At 32.9% G+C, this 16764-nt stretch overlaps 1 protein-coding gene across 1 annotated transcript in view; it reads left to right on the plus strand.

Moving 5' to 3' along the window:
- The window catches only part of LOC136968329 (protein lifeguard 4-like), a 31412-nt gene that overhangs the window by 8255 nt on the left and 6393 nt on the right, over window positions 1-16764 (plus strand). The window contains exons 3-4 of the mRNA XM_067262328.1: window positions 7211-7316; window positions 13633-13666. Of these exons, the coding sequence (XP_067118429.1) occupies window positions 7211-7316; window positions 13633-13666 (140 nt within the window). The remainder of the gene's footprint in view (window positions 1-7210; window positions 7317-13632; window positions 13667-16764) is intronic.

The following is a 16764-nucleotide window of genomic DNA, read 5'->3' on the forward strand; positions in this document are numbered from 1 at the left end:
TAAGGTACATGGATGACATTTTTTTGGTGTGGCAGGATACGGAGGACTCCTTCCTGATATTAGAATGTCACCTTACAAATGTATACTCCTCCATAAACTTCACTTGGGAAAAAAAAAATCACCTTTTTGGACCTGCACATCCACAAATCCCAGGAGGGTTTGGAGTTCTCTATCTACCACAAGTTTGGTAATATTGCCCATATAATACTCGCCACAGCCTATCAGACAACAGTATGTTAACATGGCCATAGCTCCCTTAATCAGACAGGCTTTTTGCTACCTTTGACACAACTTCTTATCAACACCGAGCTAGAGGACAGCTCCATCAAATGCAATGATAGAATTATAACAGGCCAGATGGACCATTTCAAGTACTTGTTGATGTAATGCTTGATCTTGTGCCAAAGTAAGCAAAACATCCCTAAGGGAGCAAAAGGCTGGAGGGAGCTACACCAAAGGGTAAAGAGATTTAAAGTCCAAGATGGTAATATATTGTGGTGCCAAGGATAGATCTTGAAGGAGTTGGACAAGCTCAACCGGGTTATCGATGGTATATGGATAGCCTTCAAGGTGGAGAGAAAGCAGGTTGTGGATGACCTTCTCCAGTTTGCATGTAGGCGCTCTGGCTTTATCCCAATCGGACATGATTGCTGGCCTATCTTGTGTGTTTTGGCGAAGGCAAAAAGCCTTGGTATATCCGGGGAATCAACTGGGGAAGCCATAGCCATCAAGTTAACTTACGTTAAGAAGATAGTAGCCAGACATGGGTATCCTACTCCAATACACTGTCTGATTGAGCAACATCAACGCTCACAATACACACCCACTCTGCATGTGAGGACCAGCATCGATCCAGTACACGTGTCCCGGTCATGTTTAACTCATATGTTAAAGCAGTGTACGTGGAGATCGCCAGCAAGCATCAAATGCAAATATCATACAGGAGATGTCCCACAATCTTTGACATCCTCAGAAGTGGAAAAGACCCTCTGAATCGTAACAGACTTCCCAGTGTGTACTCCATCCCACTCAAAGATGACAGATGGGACAAGAGCCTCATATATATCAGTTCCACCAAGCACTCTTTAAATACCAGAATATGTGAGCACCAAGCAGACCTTTGACATTGGCGACACACCACTGACCTGGCCACCTACGCATCTGATCCCGACATCGAGGCGGAATTTGACAAGGCAGATGTCATAGTTACTACATCACACCTAGAATATCTAAAATGGCTAGAAGCCATATCCATCTACAGGGCTAGCCACGTGACCACCTGTATCAACCGGAAAAATGAACTTCATTTATCTGTAGCATGGCAGGCCCTTATAGACGGCGGCCTTTAAATATCACCATCCATGCACGAGTGCACATGCCCATCACGAGTTTTGTTAAACAAGTATTTGATTTTGTTTTAAATTGTTACATTCTATTTTTTTGAAGCATTCCGTCGGATTTTTTACCCGAGGAAGAACTATTCAAAAAAGTTTGAAAACGTTTGTGAAGAAAGGTTTTTTCACATGATTTACTCCAGTAACAGGTTCTGGATTTAGTGTCAATTTCACCCCCAATGTTAAGGTGATGTTGAGTTTCTTATTCTTGTTCTCGTTTTATAAATTTTTGTATTCACATTCTTCCATATTTCCATTCTATTGTAACTGAAGATGGTCAGTGAAACGGGTCAAAAACATTCTTATTTTATTAAATTCATTGCTGGATTTTAAAGGTGTACTTTTTTTTTTATTTAAGTTTTTCAGATGGAATTTATGTTACAACCTGACAGTAGATGCAGAAAATCAACACTACTGCATATAATTGCAGGTTAAAACAGTCCTGTGGAAATTTGCGATAGAAAAAATAATAATGCAGCAATGATTGCAAAAATGTTACAATAAAATGGAGTAGTGCCTCAGCTTAACCTATAGGAATTATTTATTTATTTTATATATAATTGGAACTGTCAATTGACAAAAGATTCCCCCCTAATAACATAATTTATCCTAAAATACAATAAAATACAATCAAAAATAACAATTAAAAAATAATAATTCGGACATTATAGCTACATTAATTGGAAAAATTTGTCAAAATACAAAAAACTGTATTTAAAGGTAAACCTGTTTAATTTTAAAACACACTGTATAACAAATATATTAACCACTTTAATTTTGCAAACACCCATTCTTGTAGTCAAAATAATGGATAAGAATTGAAAACATCTTTGTACTACCATAATTATTAATAAGCTTAGGAATCTATAATGTTACACTACTTTTAATGCAGGTCTTATTTTTGGGAAACTGTAATCAATCATTAGGAACTCATCTCTGGATCCACTTAAACCAAATTTTTAATCTTCATTTTGCACCCTTTTCTACTGTTTTTTTTACAATTTCCCTCAATTAGCATCATTTTCTGCCTTCTTTTTAAGATTTTTCAGAAAATTACAAATGAAATTCATTAAGTTTGATTCCAGTATTGACAATTAAATGATTTCTAACTGATTTTCCTGCCCATTTAATGTTTGGGAATTGAAATTATGCTTTCGATTGGCTGACAAATTTCAACTGTAAACAGTTTTGAATTTGAAAATTACTCCTTCTCAAAATTTTAAATTTCTTGCTGGGGTTAGAAAAAAGTCAGTCGACTAATGGTGGTTTTAAAAACAGCATAAACAGGCAGTTTCCTTTGGCATCTCTACTGTTTAACAAAGTTCTGTGCCTTTCTATCATATTGTAATTATATATGTGTGTATACTGTATTGACCTGAATATTATGCAAGTAAGGTAACTCTCACTTGTCAGCCCATTTGCTTTTTCCAGGTTGGCACCTTAGTATTGATTCAATTAAGTAATTTTTTTCCACATAAGAAAACAAAGTAATTTAGATATAAAATTTTATATAGACTTAAGTTACATATGTTGCATGAGAAAAGTATTGGAATTGGCTGCTAATTATGAATGAGTCATACAATCTAGATATAGATGTCAACTGATTATCCAAGTGGTTATTTGTGAGAGAGTATGTACAGATTGTCACATTGAAAGCAGTGATTGATAAGGAAGTTGTTCGATATGTGATTACTGTCAGCCACTGTTGAACTTGCTGTCTCTTGGGATGAGAGTTGCCAGGTTAGCTATTAGGTTAAAGAACCCAACTGGATATGATTCAGTTAGACTTGGTTTCTCTTGCTTTAAATCAAAAAATACTGACACTGCAATTTTGAGATTTTCCCGAGAATTGAAGTTCTTTCCAATAAGATAATTTTTCAAGCTCTGAAATAAGTGGTAATCTGAGGTGCAATGTCTGGGGAATATGAAATGTGTATCACAGATTGTGCATTTTGGGCTGACTTTCATCTAGTTTACATTTTGAACTTAATTCCAAATCATAACCTAAATACCTGCATTTGCATCTCATTGGGGAAATCCTGTTTTTTGACACGACATTGCTATCTAGTAATTGATTTTCTTGTAAAACTTTGAAGTACTGAAATGTTAGGTAATAAATGGGGGGTGTGCAGATTTGTTAGCAAGGAAGGGGGGCAAAATTTTCCTAAAAATACATTATATAATTTACAAACAGCCCATAAGCTGCTTCTCTTTGCATTTGACCAAAGTGATTTTTATACTTTTTCCAGGCCTAGTTTCAATTGTTGACTGATTTAATTGGAAAATAGGGAAAAAATTGTTTCATATACTATACTACTTATTGTCCCCTAGTTCATTACTTGTTTCTAAAAATTTGTCAATTTCCATGTTAAACTTCAAATGTTTCTCAATGAGAATTTGTAACTTTAAATTTTCCACTCAGTGGTTTAAGACTGACACATATCTTCTTGAACCACAAGTAATTAGCTTCCAGAAAGAAAACATAGTACTTTTCTGTTTGTTTGTCTGTAAATTTATAATTTCTCTTTAAGCATACTTATTGAAAATCTGGAACAATTAAAATTAAAAAAATAATTATAATATCATTAACAATATGCATGCAACCTGAAACCATGTTCTTGAAACTTTCTAGACAATGAGTGATGTTTTTTCTGATTCCTTAAACATCTATTATTTAAAAAAATTTTCATAAACTAGAATAAAAATTCTAGAAGACAAGCAGACAACCTTCATAAATTCAAGCACAAACAGTTTAATTAGATGAATGTTTTTGGCTTCTTTATCACATTCTTTTGGTTTATGACATATGCTATAACCTGAAGCTGGCCTATTAAAGAGACCTAAATTGTTTGTGTTGGAATTATAAAGGTTGTCTGTTGTTTTTCCAGTTAATAATTTTTATACATTATTTGTTTTTTATCCCAATTATTGCTTAACAGCATTTGATTACCATCCCTATAACAAATCCTGAAATACTAAAATGAATGAGTAATGATTATATTGTAATGAATAAAGTTTTATTTGTACTTAAGTGGTAAGTAAATTTAAGCAAACAATTCTATCAATTAATTTAGATGAATAAACTGTAGCTTAGGGGCCGTCCATAAATTACGTAAGGTATTTTGGGGTGGGTGGGGGTCAAGGATTTCTTACGATTTCTTACTCAGGTACGGGGGTAATAGATCTCGTCTTACGTAATATATTGTTTTTATTTTTTGATCTCGTTGAGTGGTGGAACTTTGAATTTGGCTTTAGTTTGGCGGTTTCTATTAAGAACGCTCATTGTATTGACGCCATCAGATGTGACGTGATAGAATAATAACGCTAGCAGACTCACTCTCTACACATTTTTTATCATGGGAGAAAGGCTGTGTAGGGGTTTCTCACTGGTTTTTTTTTTTTTTTTTTTTTGAATAAGTGCACCACTCTTATGGGTATATAACACTAAGAATACATAAACCAAAATACATGATACAAAGTAAACATCAAAATTAGTATTCGATTTTTAGTGAAAACTAAAATGTAAAACTAGAAATTAGAAATATAATCTTATCTTCCATATTTTTTGAACATAATTGTAAAAAGTATCAAACAGTGGCTTCTGAACAAGCTTATCGAGTGGATATGGCCACCTGAAACCAGGCATAAAGATTTCTAATTTCAGAATAAGTCTATCTTGATCGTAAATTGGACAATGATAGATCATATGGTCGACGGTGTCTAGGTTTTCTGTAGAGCAAAAGCAAGAGGCAGTTTCTGTCCGGTTATACATGCTCAGTAAGTAGTTGAGCAGTAGCAAACGTTAAATCTCTAAGTGGTGATGAGAACCTGCATTCAACACTAGGAAAATAATCTTCTTATTCTACCAGTTTTACTGCTCAACTATTGTTGATTCCACTTTTGCATAGCGTTGTCATAAATATAATTTTTAAGGCTGCTGCGTGAGAGAGGGTTGTGAGTGTAGTCCAAGTCAGTGTCCTTTGCAGCTGACTTAGCCTCAAAGTCGGCTTTTTCATTTCCTAGGATGCCAGTATGGCCACGAACAAACATAAAAGTTATCTTATTTACAAGATTTTTAATATGTTGCTGGATATATGTGATTTTATTGCTATTGAAATTGGTATTTATTAGAAATTTTAGGACGGACTAAGAATCACTGTAAATGTTGATAGACAGAGTTTTGTTTGGTAGTGAAGTGGCCCACTGAACAGCTTGGTAGACAGCATCTTCTTCAGCTTGATATGTGGGGGTATCCTTCTAACATATTTTGGGCAAAATATGTCAGTTTGGAGGAAGATACAGATACTTGAGCAGACATGAAGGGGCTTTTGGACCCATCTGTGTAGATATTAATGTCTGCATGGTTATCCATGGAGGAATGTACCCTGGGGATAACCTTGTTTACAGGGTGATGATCAGAGATAGGGTAATTGCAATATGGTAGCATTTGAACAGCCGTAGATAGGAGTAGAGACTGTTGTTGAGCCTTGATGTTTGTAGTTCTGATGTAGTAGTTCAGAACCTTTTCTACAATACATAGTGGCAAAGGAAGGAGCTCTGCTAGAATCAGAGAGGCATTAGTAGAAACAGTTCTGCAGCACTTTGAAATTCTGATGGCAAACTGTCTTTGAAGAGAGAGTAATTTACTTGCTACTGAATTTTTACTAGTTACATGATCCCAGCTAGAGGCCGCGTAAAGTAGCATTGGTTGTATTGCCCCATTATATACAGTTTTATAAGCTTTATGATTTAGTTCCCCAGGTGCACCTAGCACATTTTATCAGCATGTAGTTTATTTTCTTGGCCTTAGCCAAGATGTAACCAATATGGCAAAAGAATGTGGTTTCTATTTTCTCTTGTTTTATTTTGTATGAAGTTTCTGTTTACACGTGCACTAGCTGGTCAATCTGTCAAAGTTTTTTGCGTCCTTTTGTGAAAATTAAAATTAATATAAAATGAATATTATGATGTTGATTAATGATGATAATAAAAAGATTGTTAATAATTAAAAAATAAAGTTCTTAAAATAAATTGTTCATTCAAATTCATTAAATTTTTATATTTTTTAAATTTGTTAACATAGTCTTTTATAAATAATAGTACATATTAATTAACTAATTAATAATTATATATTTTGGACCTAAAGTTTTTAGGGTTCATTAAAAAAATTTATTTTCGTTAAAACATTTCTATAAAATTATGCCTAAATATTACATAAGATAGGGAAAGGGAGGGGGGATCAAAGAAAATATTACGGTTTCTTACACAGGGGTGGGTGGGGGTCTAGAATGGCCAAAATCTCCCCTGCTTAATTTATAGACAACCCCTTATCATAAGCAGTAAACACATGACAAAAACTAATGCTACATGTGTGACCAAAAAGTGAAACTGGTTGGCCAATAGAAGATCAGAATCAAAACTAGAAATAAAAGTGAAAAACAATGTTAAAAATATATCAAAAGTGGAAACTCTATTCAATTGCCAAAATAATTGATCTAAATTCTAAATTATATAGGGAAAATCTCCCATTCTTATGTGGATTACTGCCAAAATGAAGGGGGAAAAAATGTTCTGCTGCTAGAAATATAGACAAAATGAAATTTGCAAAAACATGTGCAGATGATAATCTTTACCTTAAAATGGGGATGTGTCTGTATAAATGAGGATATATGATAACTGTATATTTAGTTTACTACCAAATATGACTGTATCAAGTTTTAACAGTATTTTATATTTATTCTGTTTTTAAATGATTAAAAATTAAACATTTTTTATATGTATTTTTTTATAATAATTTTTGAATTTTTATTGTTTAGTCATTGGATGGTGCTTGTGGCATTTTTGTTGTCAATTATTCTTCTAATAGCATTAATGATAAAAAGAAGAGAGACTCCAACAAATTATATGTTACTAACTGCCTTTGTAAGTATGAAGTTCATTCTATGGTTATTTAATGAATTAGAACAGGAATGGCAAACCTATGGCACATATGCCCAAGTATGCTCATGTGTAGAAATTATCTGGCATGCAACATATACAATTTTGTTTACTTTTTGTTAAATTTCAGTTTCTATTAATATTTTATATTCGGTTCAGTATATCATCATACTTTTCTCAATCAGCTTCTTTGCATATAATTTAATTTAAAAATGTTTATTATATTTAAAAATTATTATTTAAATTCTAAAACTTTGGCATGCAACATTTTAAAAAATAATTATGCTTACTATGAAGCATGCAGAATCAAAAAGGTTTACCATCCCTGAATTAGAATATGATAAACAAATAAATACTTATTATGTTTTTCAAAAATTTTTATAAAAATTCAACTAAATATTTTATTAAAACTTGATGTATCAACAGTTACAAATTATACAATAATTTAAAAAGTTTTAGCACCAGCTTGTAAATAATTAAGTTCCATATGGAGGAGACGATGAATTGTCTTATGGTACAATACTAGGCTACAAAAAAAGAGTTAATAACTTAGCTTTTTATTCCTTTGGGTTACATAAGGTGTGGTACAGTAATATCGAATGGACAGAATATCAAATGCATGTAAATATCATGAGGTCCAAACCAAGGAGAAGGTTTTAGATCAGCGTTGCCGGATCCATTGAGTTTTTGGAGTTCCTCTAGTGGCAACTTTTGGATTTATGGCCAGTGACATCGCCACAATACTCCCCCTTCAGTACAGTAGGTACGAAGCTAGAGGCCCCTCCTTCCTGATCATGTTGTTATTGTGATGGCAGGTGCAGACTTACTCTGTGTGTTTGTAGTTGGTTATTCTGGGCAGCCAGGGCATGATGTCCTGTATGACAAGTTTGATGGTATGCTGTCATTTTTTCTGTTCAAAAATGATGGTTTCAGTTGGTTGGTGTTAACTGTCATTGTTTTTCCAAGGTAGAAGATCATAAAATGCTTGAGTGTCCACTTGGTAACTGAGAAAGAGCTGTCATCAGGGGCGTCAGAGAAGTTTTATGTCCTATCCATGTGAACACATGCAAGCAGGTGAATGAAGTGTGAGGGTTTTACAGTGCAGAAGTTGGAGTCAGCATAAGAGACTGCATTGTGGACCATAGGTGATGGAGAAAGGATGAAAGGTCCAGTGATGATTCCTGCAAAGGATGAAAGAATGCTGCCGGGAGACAAAGGGTTGTGTAATACATCATCTCAGCACAAGTATCATTGATGTCTTCTTTCAATGCAGATTGAAGGTCAAGAAGAATGATTGGGAGGAATTTCATCTAGTGTTATTTGTGACATCTAAGAGTTTGTTTTAGGGAATGATGGAAACCATTGGCTGATGGGTGGTATGGTGCTTGTGGCAAATTATCTTTAGCATATGTACTGGACATCCAGCATAGCTGTTAGGGAGGTGAACAGGTGCAGTTGGAATTGTTGGCCTTGATTGGTGGTGATGACGGAGGGTAGACTGAATCTGGAGATCCAATGCAAGATGAAGGTATGAGTGACTGTTTCAGCAGAGTTTTCGTGAAGGAGAACAACTTTCGACCTTCTTGTGAATCTGTCTGTGCAGGTGAGTAATTAGGTAGATCCATCTGAAGGGGATTGGTCTGACAAGATCAAGATGTACTGTACATGTGCAAATTGATGGAATGGAAGGTCAAATTTCTGAAGGGGGCTGTTGGTATTCTCATGCAAAGACGCAAAGATCTCATATAAGATGTGCCATACATATATGTTTTTTTAGATTATACAAAAGGTTTTGACAGATGCCTACATGAAAAGATGATCTAGGCACTACAGAGAATTGGCAATGACGACAAAGATGTCAGAATCATCAGAAACCTTTATTGGAATCAAATCACACAGGTCAGGGTGGAAGATCGACTGACAGAGCATATTCAGAGCCACAGAAGTGTACAACGAGGCTGCAAATTATCTCCCACTCTCTTCAATGTATAATGTGAAAATATTTTTTAGAAGCACAGGCTGATCAATGGAGAATATTTAAATAACATTTATTATGCTGATGACATAGCACTGCTCTTCACAAATTTTAAAGATGTTGCTAGATTGAGTCAGAACCTTAAGCGAAAAATATGATTTAGATCTCAATATTAAAAAGACCAAATATATAGTCATAAGTCAGACATCAACTTAGGGCAAGTTGATGACTGGATAAAAAGAAATTGAAAGAATAGAAAAATTTAATTATGTAGGAAGTATCCTAAACGATAACTGGGATCATGATACAGAGATCAGAGTGCAAATAGAAAAGACAAGAACTGTTTTAACGAAAATGAGAAAATGCTATGTTTTAGAGACTAATCCTTGATATGAAAACTAGAATAATCAGAAGCTGTGTGTTCCTGATGCTATTGTACAGAGTTGAATCTTGAACCCAGTGGCGTGCCGTCATTGGAAGCGATGGAAGCGCCGCTTCCACCTTCCAATGACCTTCCCTTGTATTTTATAAAATATAAATTTTCATATTTTAACGTACTTTTAATTAATTAAAATTAATATTTTATTACAACTGCAGTATGTATCTTTTACAAATTTCTATACTACGTGTGAAAAAAACTATAAGATTGCTATTGTATATTCGAATAATTCAGTGGCAGAAGGAATGTCAAAACCAGGTCAATTTCCAATCAGCCAGATTACATAGGCATTGGCACATGCGGTTTACAGAGCACCAACCTCACCTGGTTTAGCAGGCAGAAGCGACACACGCGTAAAGCGTCCAATTTTATATCCCAGAGCGGTTCTGAGCTGTTAGCCGCCTGCTAGGTATTCGGCCACCCTCGCCCGATTATGTGAATCACGAGTAGACTAGATCAACGGCAGGCAACCCCCAGCCCGCGGGCCAGCTATGGCTGGCGAAAAGTTTCTATCCGGCCCGCAAGATCTTTAAAAAATTATTAAATTGGAAAAATAACTAATTAATAGTTATTTTTCAAATTCTTTGTAATTTTCGAAAACGATAAGAGAAATAAATGTAGTAATTAACTTTTTATTTATTTATTTCATATTTGCAGAATAAAAAAAATTAAGAGTTACAAGAAGGCGTCAATTAACTACTACGGTCCACAGAAAAAACGTAAAATTTATTCTGGTCCATGTTATAAAGAAGGTTGCCCACCCTAGCCTAGATTTATAACTTAACCCAATTGATAGGCGTTTACTGGCATGTTTTTATGATAGTTCTGTATAGTTGACAGGAGTTAAAAAAAAATCCATTAAAATATTTGATATATTTATTCTGCGTTTATTCTGCTCTCCCATCTTATATTACTTATGGATTTCAATGTTAAACCGGTGATTTTACGATTATAGTATGTCCCATCTGTATGGGAATGCAGAAAAAACGTGTACAATTCTTGTATAATGTTAAAAAATTAACTGTTACTTTGGTACAAAAAAAGCTCTAGAATTTATTTTCTTTAAATTTATGATTTATATATCCGTTGTTATAAAAATTTGTCTTTCCACTGTTTTCCCCAAGACTACAGATATTCAAGTACAAAGTACTGTAACTGGTTTCGACTTATTTCTACTTAAGAAGTAACTAAATAATTAAGAGATTAGGGAATGGGGACATAAATAAAACCCTGTTGTGAAAGAGCCAGAATTTTACTTAAACAAAAGCTTAACCGAACCAATCACTCACTCAGTACAGTGGGGAACTGATTTCCGTGTACACCTGGTATTAAAAAAAATTAGTTAGAAAACAAATGACTATTAAGTTTAACATAGTTAGATTTTTACAGCTACGGTGAGAAACGTTTAAAATTTACAACAGCCCTATGGCATCCTTTGAGATATACTAGTGATGCGACAAAAGAGACATTTGACATTGACCAGTATCGGCACCCTCGGGATTTGGCACGCACACACACACACTGCATACCTACCTGGACCGTCTCTGATTCTATCCATTAGCTACTCGTATCGAGCTATTTGAGTAAGTGGATTGTTTTAAAATTTAAAAAGTAAAGAATATTTTATGTTATTTTTATGTATGTTTCTTTACAAAGCTACATTTAATTATAAGTTTCTTTAAAAGTATATTAATACAATCGAACAATATATTGTACCAGGTATGTATATCCATCGCACATTTTATTTCACCGAGTAAGTTTTTATAATGTATTTTTAATTTTAGCCCTTATATCATGGCTAGCGATTCAGAATGTAATTGTGATATTTAAAATACATTTAGAGAAGTCTACAGTTTTTACTGGCTTATCGAACAAATGAATACGAATGGACCCTAGACCAGTGATTCTTAACAGGGGGGGCCGCGGCCTCCTGGGGGTCCATAAGAAGTTTGCCGGGGGCCGCCAAATTATGCAAAATTTCCTTCAGAATATAATAAAAAGAAAATTGATGTATAACGGAATATCGTATTGAAAAGTGAAATAAGAAAGATAAAGTTTTCGTATTTAGTTTATTTCTATTTATTTTTTATTTCTTCCTACATACAACTTTGTTAGTACAGAAGAAATAAATGAAAATATGCTACTTACACTGCAGTATTTACTTCTTTTATTCCAAAGCAATTCTAAGAAACTATTAATGCTTGGAAATTTTAAAAATAATTAGGAAAAATAGTAGGCTTTGAAAATTTAAATATTTTGCAAAAGATATGCAAAATCCTTACGACAAGTGGGCGTTTTAGTTTTAGTTTAGTTTTAGCATCGACGTTGGATCGATTTATCGACATGTTTCTTATTTTATTTTCTGTTAAAAATTAATGAGTTTTCGTGTTTAATTGTGAAGTTTGAATGTTATTTAAATAGATAATGAAATAATAAAGTTATGATTTACATTTATTATATAAAAAATAAAGCAATAATAAAAAAATCAATTTATTATAGATAAATTATCAAATATAAATTATTATTTAAAAAAATGAGGGTCACAAAAAAATTATGAAATATTTGGTGGGCGGCGAGTATAAAAAGGTTAAGAACCACTGTCCTAGACCATCACTGACGCGCATTTAACTGATTGCCCCTGGAAGTCGGCTTCTTACAGAAACACAGCTTCCCTGTCATCGAATGTCACGGCACTCCACTGCTTGGACCATATCCAAAACTTCTAAGAGTATCCTGGGTTAAACGTGACCAATATATAGAAATATTGTGATGAATGGATAAACAACAAGGACTGCTCAACACCATCAAACATAGAAAGTTAGCCATGTGATGAGAAATAGTGTCAAGTACCAAATCCTACAACTCATTACACAAGACAAAATCTCTGAAAAAAGAGGACCAAGACAACATTGAATCTCATGGCTGAAAACCCCGAGGGACTGATGTGAAATGTCTTAGGAAGAACTGTTCAGAAGAGCCAGCAATAGGAATATGTTAGCTGTGACAAAAGCCAACATGTGGAATGGATAGAGCATCAAAAGATTAAGGATTGGTCTGTGGACTACCACACAGATCATACTTTGAAAATCACTGCTTTATATTGGAAATATCATGAAAGTTTGTAAAATCATATAGGAAAAGTTGATATGTATTGAAATGAAAGTACTATCAATGAATTCCAAAATTATCTCTTTTAGCGTAATAGTAAAGAATGTATGCAGAAAACAAAAGTACAGTCAAACCTGTTTTTATGCGGGGGATAGGGACCGCATTAAAAAAAACGCATCAAAAAAAATCTCACGAAACTTCACGAATGGCTGTAAATAATAGTTTTCGCAACACAATTAAAAAAATATTTTTTTTATGCGGTCAATAGGGACCGCATAAAAAAGTCTCACATAGAAAATAACTCAAAACCGTACGAAATAGAATTTATTGACAACAGATGTCGGCACTTGACTGCATCGTCTGGTCTATCGTCTGTTTTACATATTTTTGTCCAGGTGGTGTTTTGTTGACTTAAAAAGTAAATTATTTCATTTTTCGCATATTCATGCAATAATATTACTATAATAAGTGCATTTATGCTATAATAAGTTTATTTAGCTATAATAAGTCAACGTGAGACATGACGAATCGCACGAGACTAGTCGCCAACTATACTGCACAAATTAAAAATTCGCATTAAAAAAATCGCACATAAAAAGAGCGCATAAAAACAGGTTTGACTGTACTTGTTTTAATATAACATATCTAATTGATAACTTCAATTTTTCTCATACATGACATTTATGATTTTCTAAGCTATACAATATATGATTATTCAAAATATAAAATTTCAATGAATTTTATTTGTTTATTTATTAACATTGTATTATTTTTTTCAGACTGCAGTTGAAGCATATACAGTTGCAGTTACAGGTAAAATTTACTTTTAAGTTGAAAATGTGTGTATTAAACAATTTTAAACGTAAATTGTATACTCATGCCACCTGCAACATAATGTTAGTTTTCCGTGGATAGTTAGCCATAAGAAGACTTTATTAATAATCAGTCTTGTCTGATGCTGCTAGTACTGACAAGTGAGAGAGACAATGAGGATATTTGTCTTGGTTCTCATACTTTATACAGGGTTCCTACACACCTGGAAAGTCAGGGAAAATCAGGGAAAGTCAGGGATTTTCATTAGTTTGGAAAAAGTTATGGAAAGTCAGGGAATTTGTCGAAAATTGTCAAAAAGTCAGGAATTTGTGGAAAACTCAAAGTCAGGAATTTGTCTCCTTAACTGCCTTGTTGATTTCGTTTGCTGAATATGGCTGACTAAGCATAGCCATCTGCAGGCGGCAAGAAGTAATGCTGCAATCTTTAATAAGAAAATATACCAGAATCCGTTTTGAATCCGAAATGGCTCTTTTCACCGTTCTGAAGCCATATAATTTTACAGTTGTGGATTAATAACAGGATAAACTACTATTATGTAATAGTGTTTAATTTTTAATTTTAATAATTCAGCGATTATAAAAAGATGAATTTGTTAATTAGAATAAAAAATAACTAATTAAAAATTAGTTTACAAACTTTTAAAACTTGAAATCGTAATTTATTAGATTGTTCACTTCAAAATAGCTAAATAGATCAGTAAAAATCCGTGATTTAGTTGTTTTTCACGTTTAAAACATTACTATACAACATAAAAAATTATAAATAGCTACCCGACATTTACAGTAAAATGCTGGTGCCGACTAGTAGTTTTTTACATTTGTTGTTACAACTTTCCTCGAAAAGAACTGTACTACAAGCGTATTTTTCTCCCTCTCCCGTTAATTTCCGCAACTTCGATACATAGTTTAATAATTAGTTTAACAGAAATGATGTTGGGTAACAAATATCCACTGATTTTGGCAAATTTAGGCATCATACTTGTAATAGATATACTGTAGTTATCGTTTTGAAAATCATCTAGGTAATCCGATAGTTTAACAAATGTTAACTTGCTTATAATTAATTATAAATTTAAAAAGCTGGTAAATTTTAAAAAAATTAATTAAATTACTAAAAAATTAAAATAAATTTGATTATCTTTTGTGCGAAACAACAACACAATTTTTATAGTTATGTTGCAAAAGAAAAAGATTTGTAGTTACGATTCTATGCGCTGAACTTCTATATTTTATTAACATATAATTGTAATTTCGTTTGATGTTTATTTCTGTACACTCAAACCTGTTTTTGTGCGGTATATGAAAATTTCAATCAAATTGGAACATAATTGACTTCTGTAAAATTTTTTAAAACTCTATTGGATGTTTTCTATGACATCAAGTTTTTTCATTTTTTATTAAGTAAAGTTTTTTTCTCTTACCTTTTTTCCAGTTCCCTCCTATTTTAATAGCATAAAAATCAGAAATATTGTGTTAAATGTAGACTGCAGGTGTGAAATTTCACGCCTTGTTAAATGAAAGAATAACACTTCCTGCAGCTATATTTATCAAATAAAAGTATTTTTTAAAGATTACTTTTAACTTTTTATATAGTTTTTCTGTAAAACCACTTTTTGGGATGGTGTTTATTTCGCAGGAATTATTTCCCGGCAAATTTTTTTAATGTTAGATTCGTATTTAAGTGGAAATAATTAATATAAAAAATAAACTTCTTAGAGGATTTTTTCCCCATTAGGTTGCAGAAAAAGGCTTAAGGAGTTAAAGAAGCAATTCCTAGTTATTTCGTATGATTTTGAGTTATTTTTCACGTGAGACTTTTTTTATGCGGTCCCTATTCACCGCATAAAAAAAAATACTTTTTGTGTTGCGAAAACTATTTTTTATAGCTACTCGTGAAGTTTCCTGCGTTTTTTTAAATTTTTTTAATGAGTTGTTTTTTATGTGGTCCCTATCCACCGCACAAAAACAGGTTTGAGTGCATTTATTTTATTTTATTTAAATTCTATACGTTTTAAGAATCCTAATTTTTGTAATACTATGATGTCATAGAAATACAAGTCTCACTAAAATAGAAAAACGTAAAAAAATTAAATTATTAGATGGAAAAAAAGGAATGAGTAAAAATTTTTTTATAGAAACTTGAGAAATAGTCAAGACAGTGCAGCTCTCAAGATTGATCATTTGGATTGGAGTTGGATTTTCCATTGTTTGAAAAGACAATGTATACTTCTGTGAACTCGGATTCTTCGATTGACGTAAGTAAATCGGAGAATCCATTAGATCCCCATCATAAAGCGTGGGTGATGGTCCGAAACCAATCCAGGAAACGATCGAGGGCTATCTTTTCCTTCCACAAATTAACAGTTGCCTTTCAAAAGGAGGACTTTTCTAACTCAGGAAAAACACGAGTGATATATGTTAGACATCAAACAGAAATCAAATGAACTTTCCTTTCCGGAGCATTCAGTGAACATTGCTCCGGATTCCACTGTCACTACTATGAACTTAAGACGAGAAACAAAGACAACTTTAGCTATATTGTAAGCATATTTTTACAATAAACGGGTTAAATGGTTAAGAGGTGTCTTCGTCCGTCTGTACCACGTTTCCCACAACTTATTAGTCCCTCGACTTTCCTGACGTTGGGAGAATTAACTTTATCCCTTTTATTTTCCCAAAGGGAAAGAGTCATCATATCTCACAAGTGAAACGTGAAGTTTCAAATCTTATGTTCTAATTGACGTTTGAAATTATGTTAAACCTGAGGAAGGCTATTTAAGATTGCTGAAAACATTAGTTCATTTATTAAAATTTGCTATTAAAGTGAGAAAGATGGTTTGTGATATGATTTGCAATAATTATAAGATTTGTAATTAAGGGTTAAAATAGATAAATTTTGTCTGCATTCTTAAGAAAATTTTATGCAAAGACAAAATTTAATGCAAAATTAAATAATAAATAAAAATTATTAAAAATAATTATTAAAACTCTGGCCTTTACACCGAAACCAAAATCAAAATGGCGGCAACGAAACATTTTTTTTTCTTTTAACGAGTTGCCAATTCAGCTAATTTTTTG

The sequence above is a fragment of the Centruroides vittatus genome, unplaced genomic scaffold (assembly GCF_030686945.1).
Source record: "Centruroides vittatus isolate TY-2023 unplaced genomic scaffold, ASM3068694v2 contig_1428, whole genome shotgun sequence".
Classification (NCBI taxonomy): Eukaryota; Metazoa; Arthropoda; class Arachnida; order Scorpiones; family Buthidae; genus Centruroides; species Centruroides vittatus.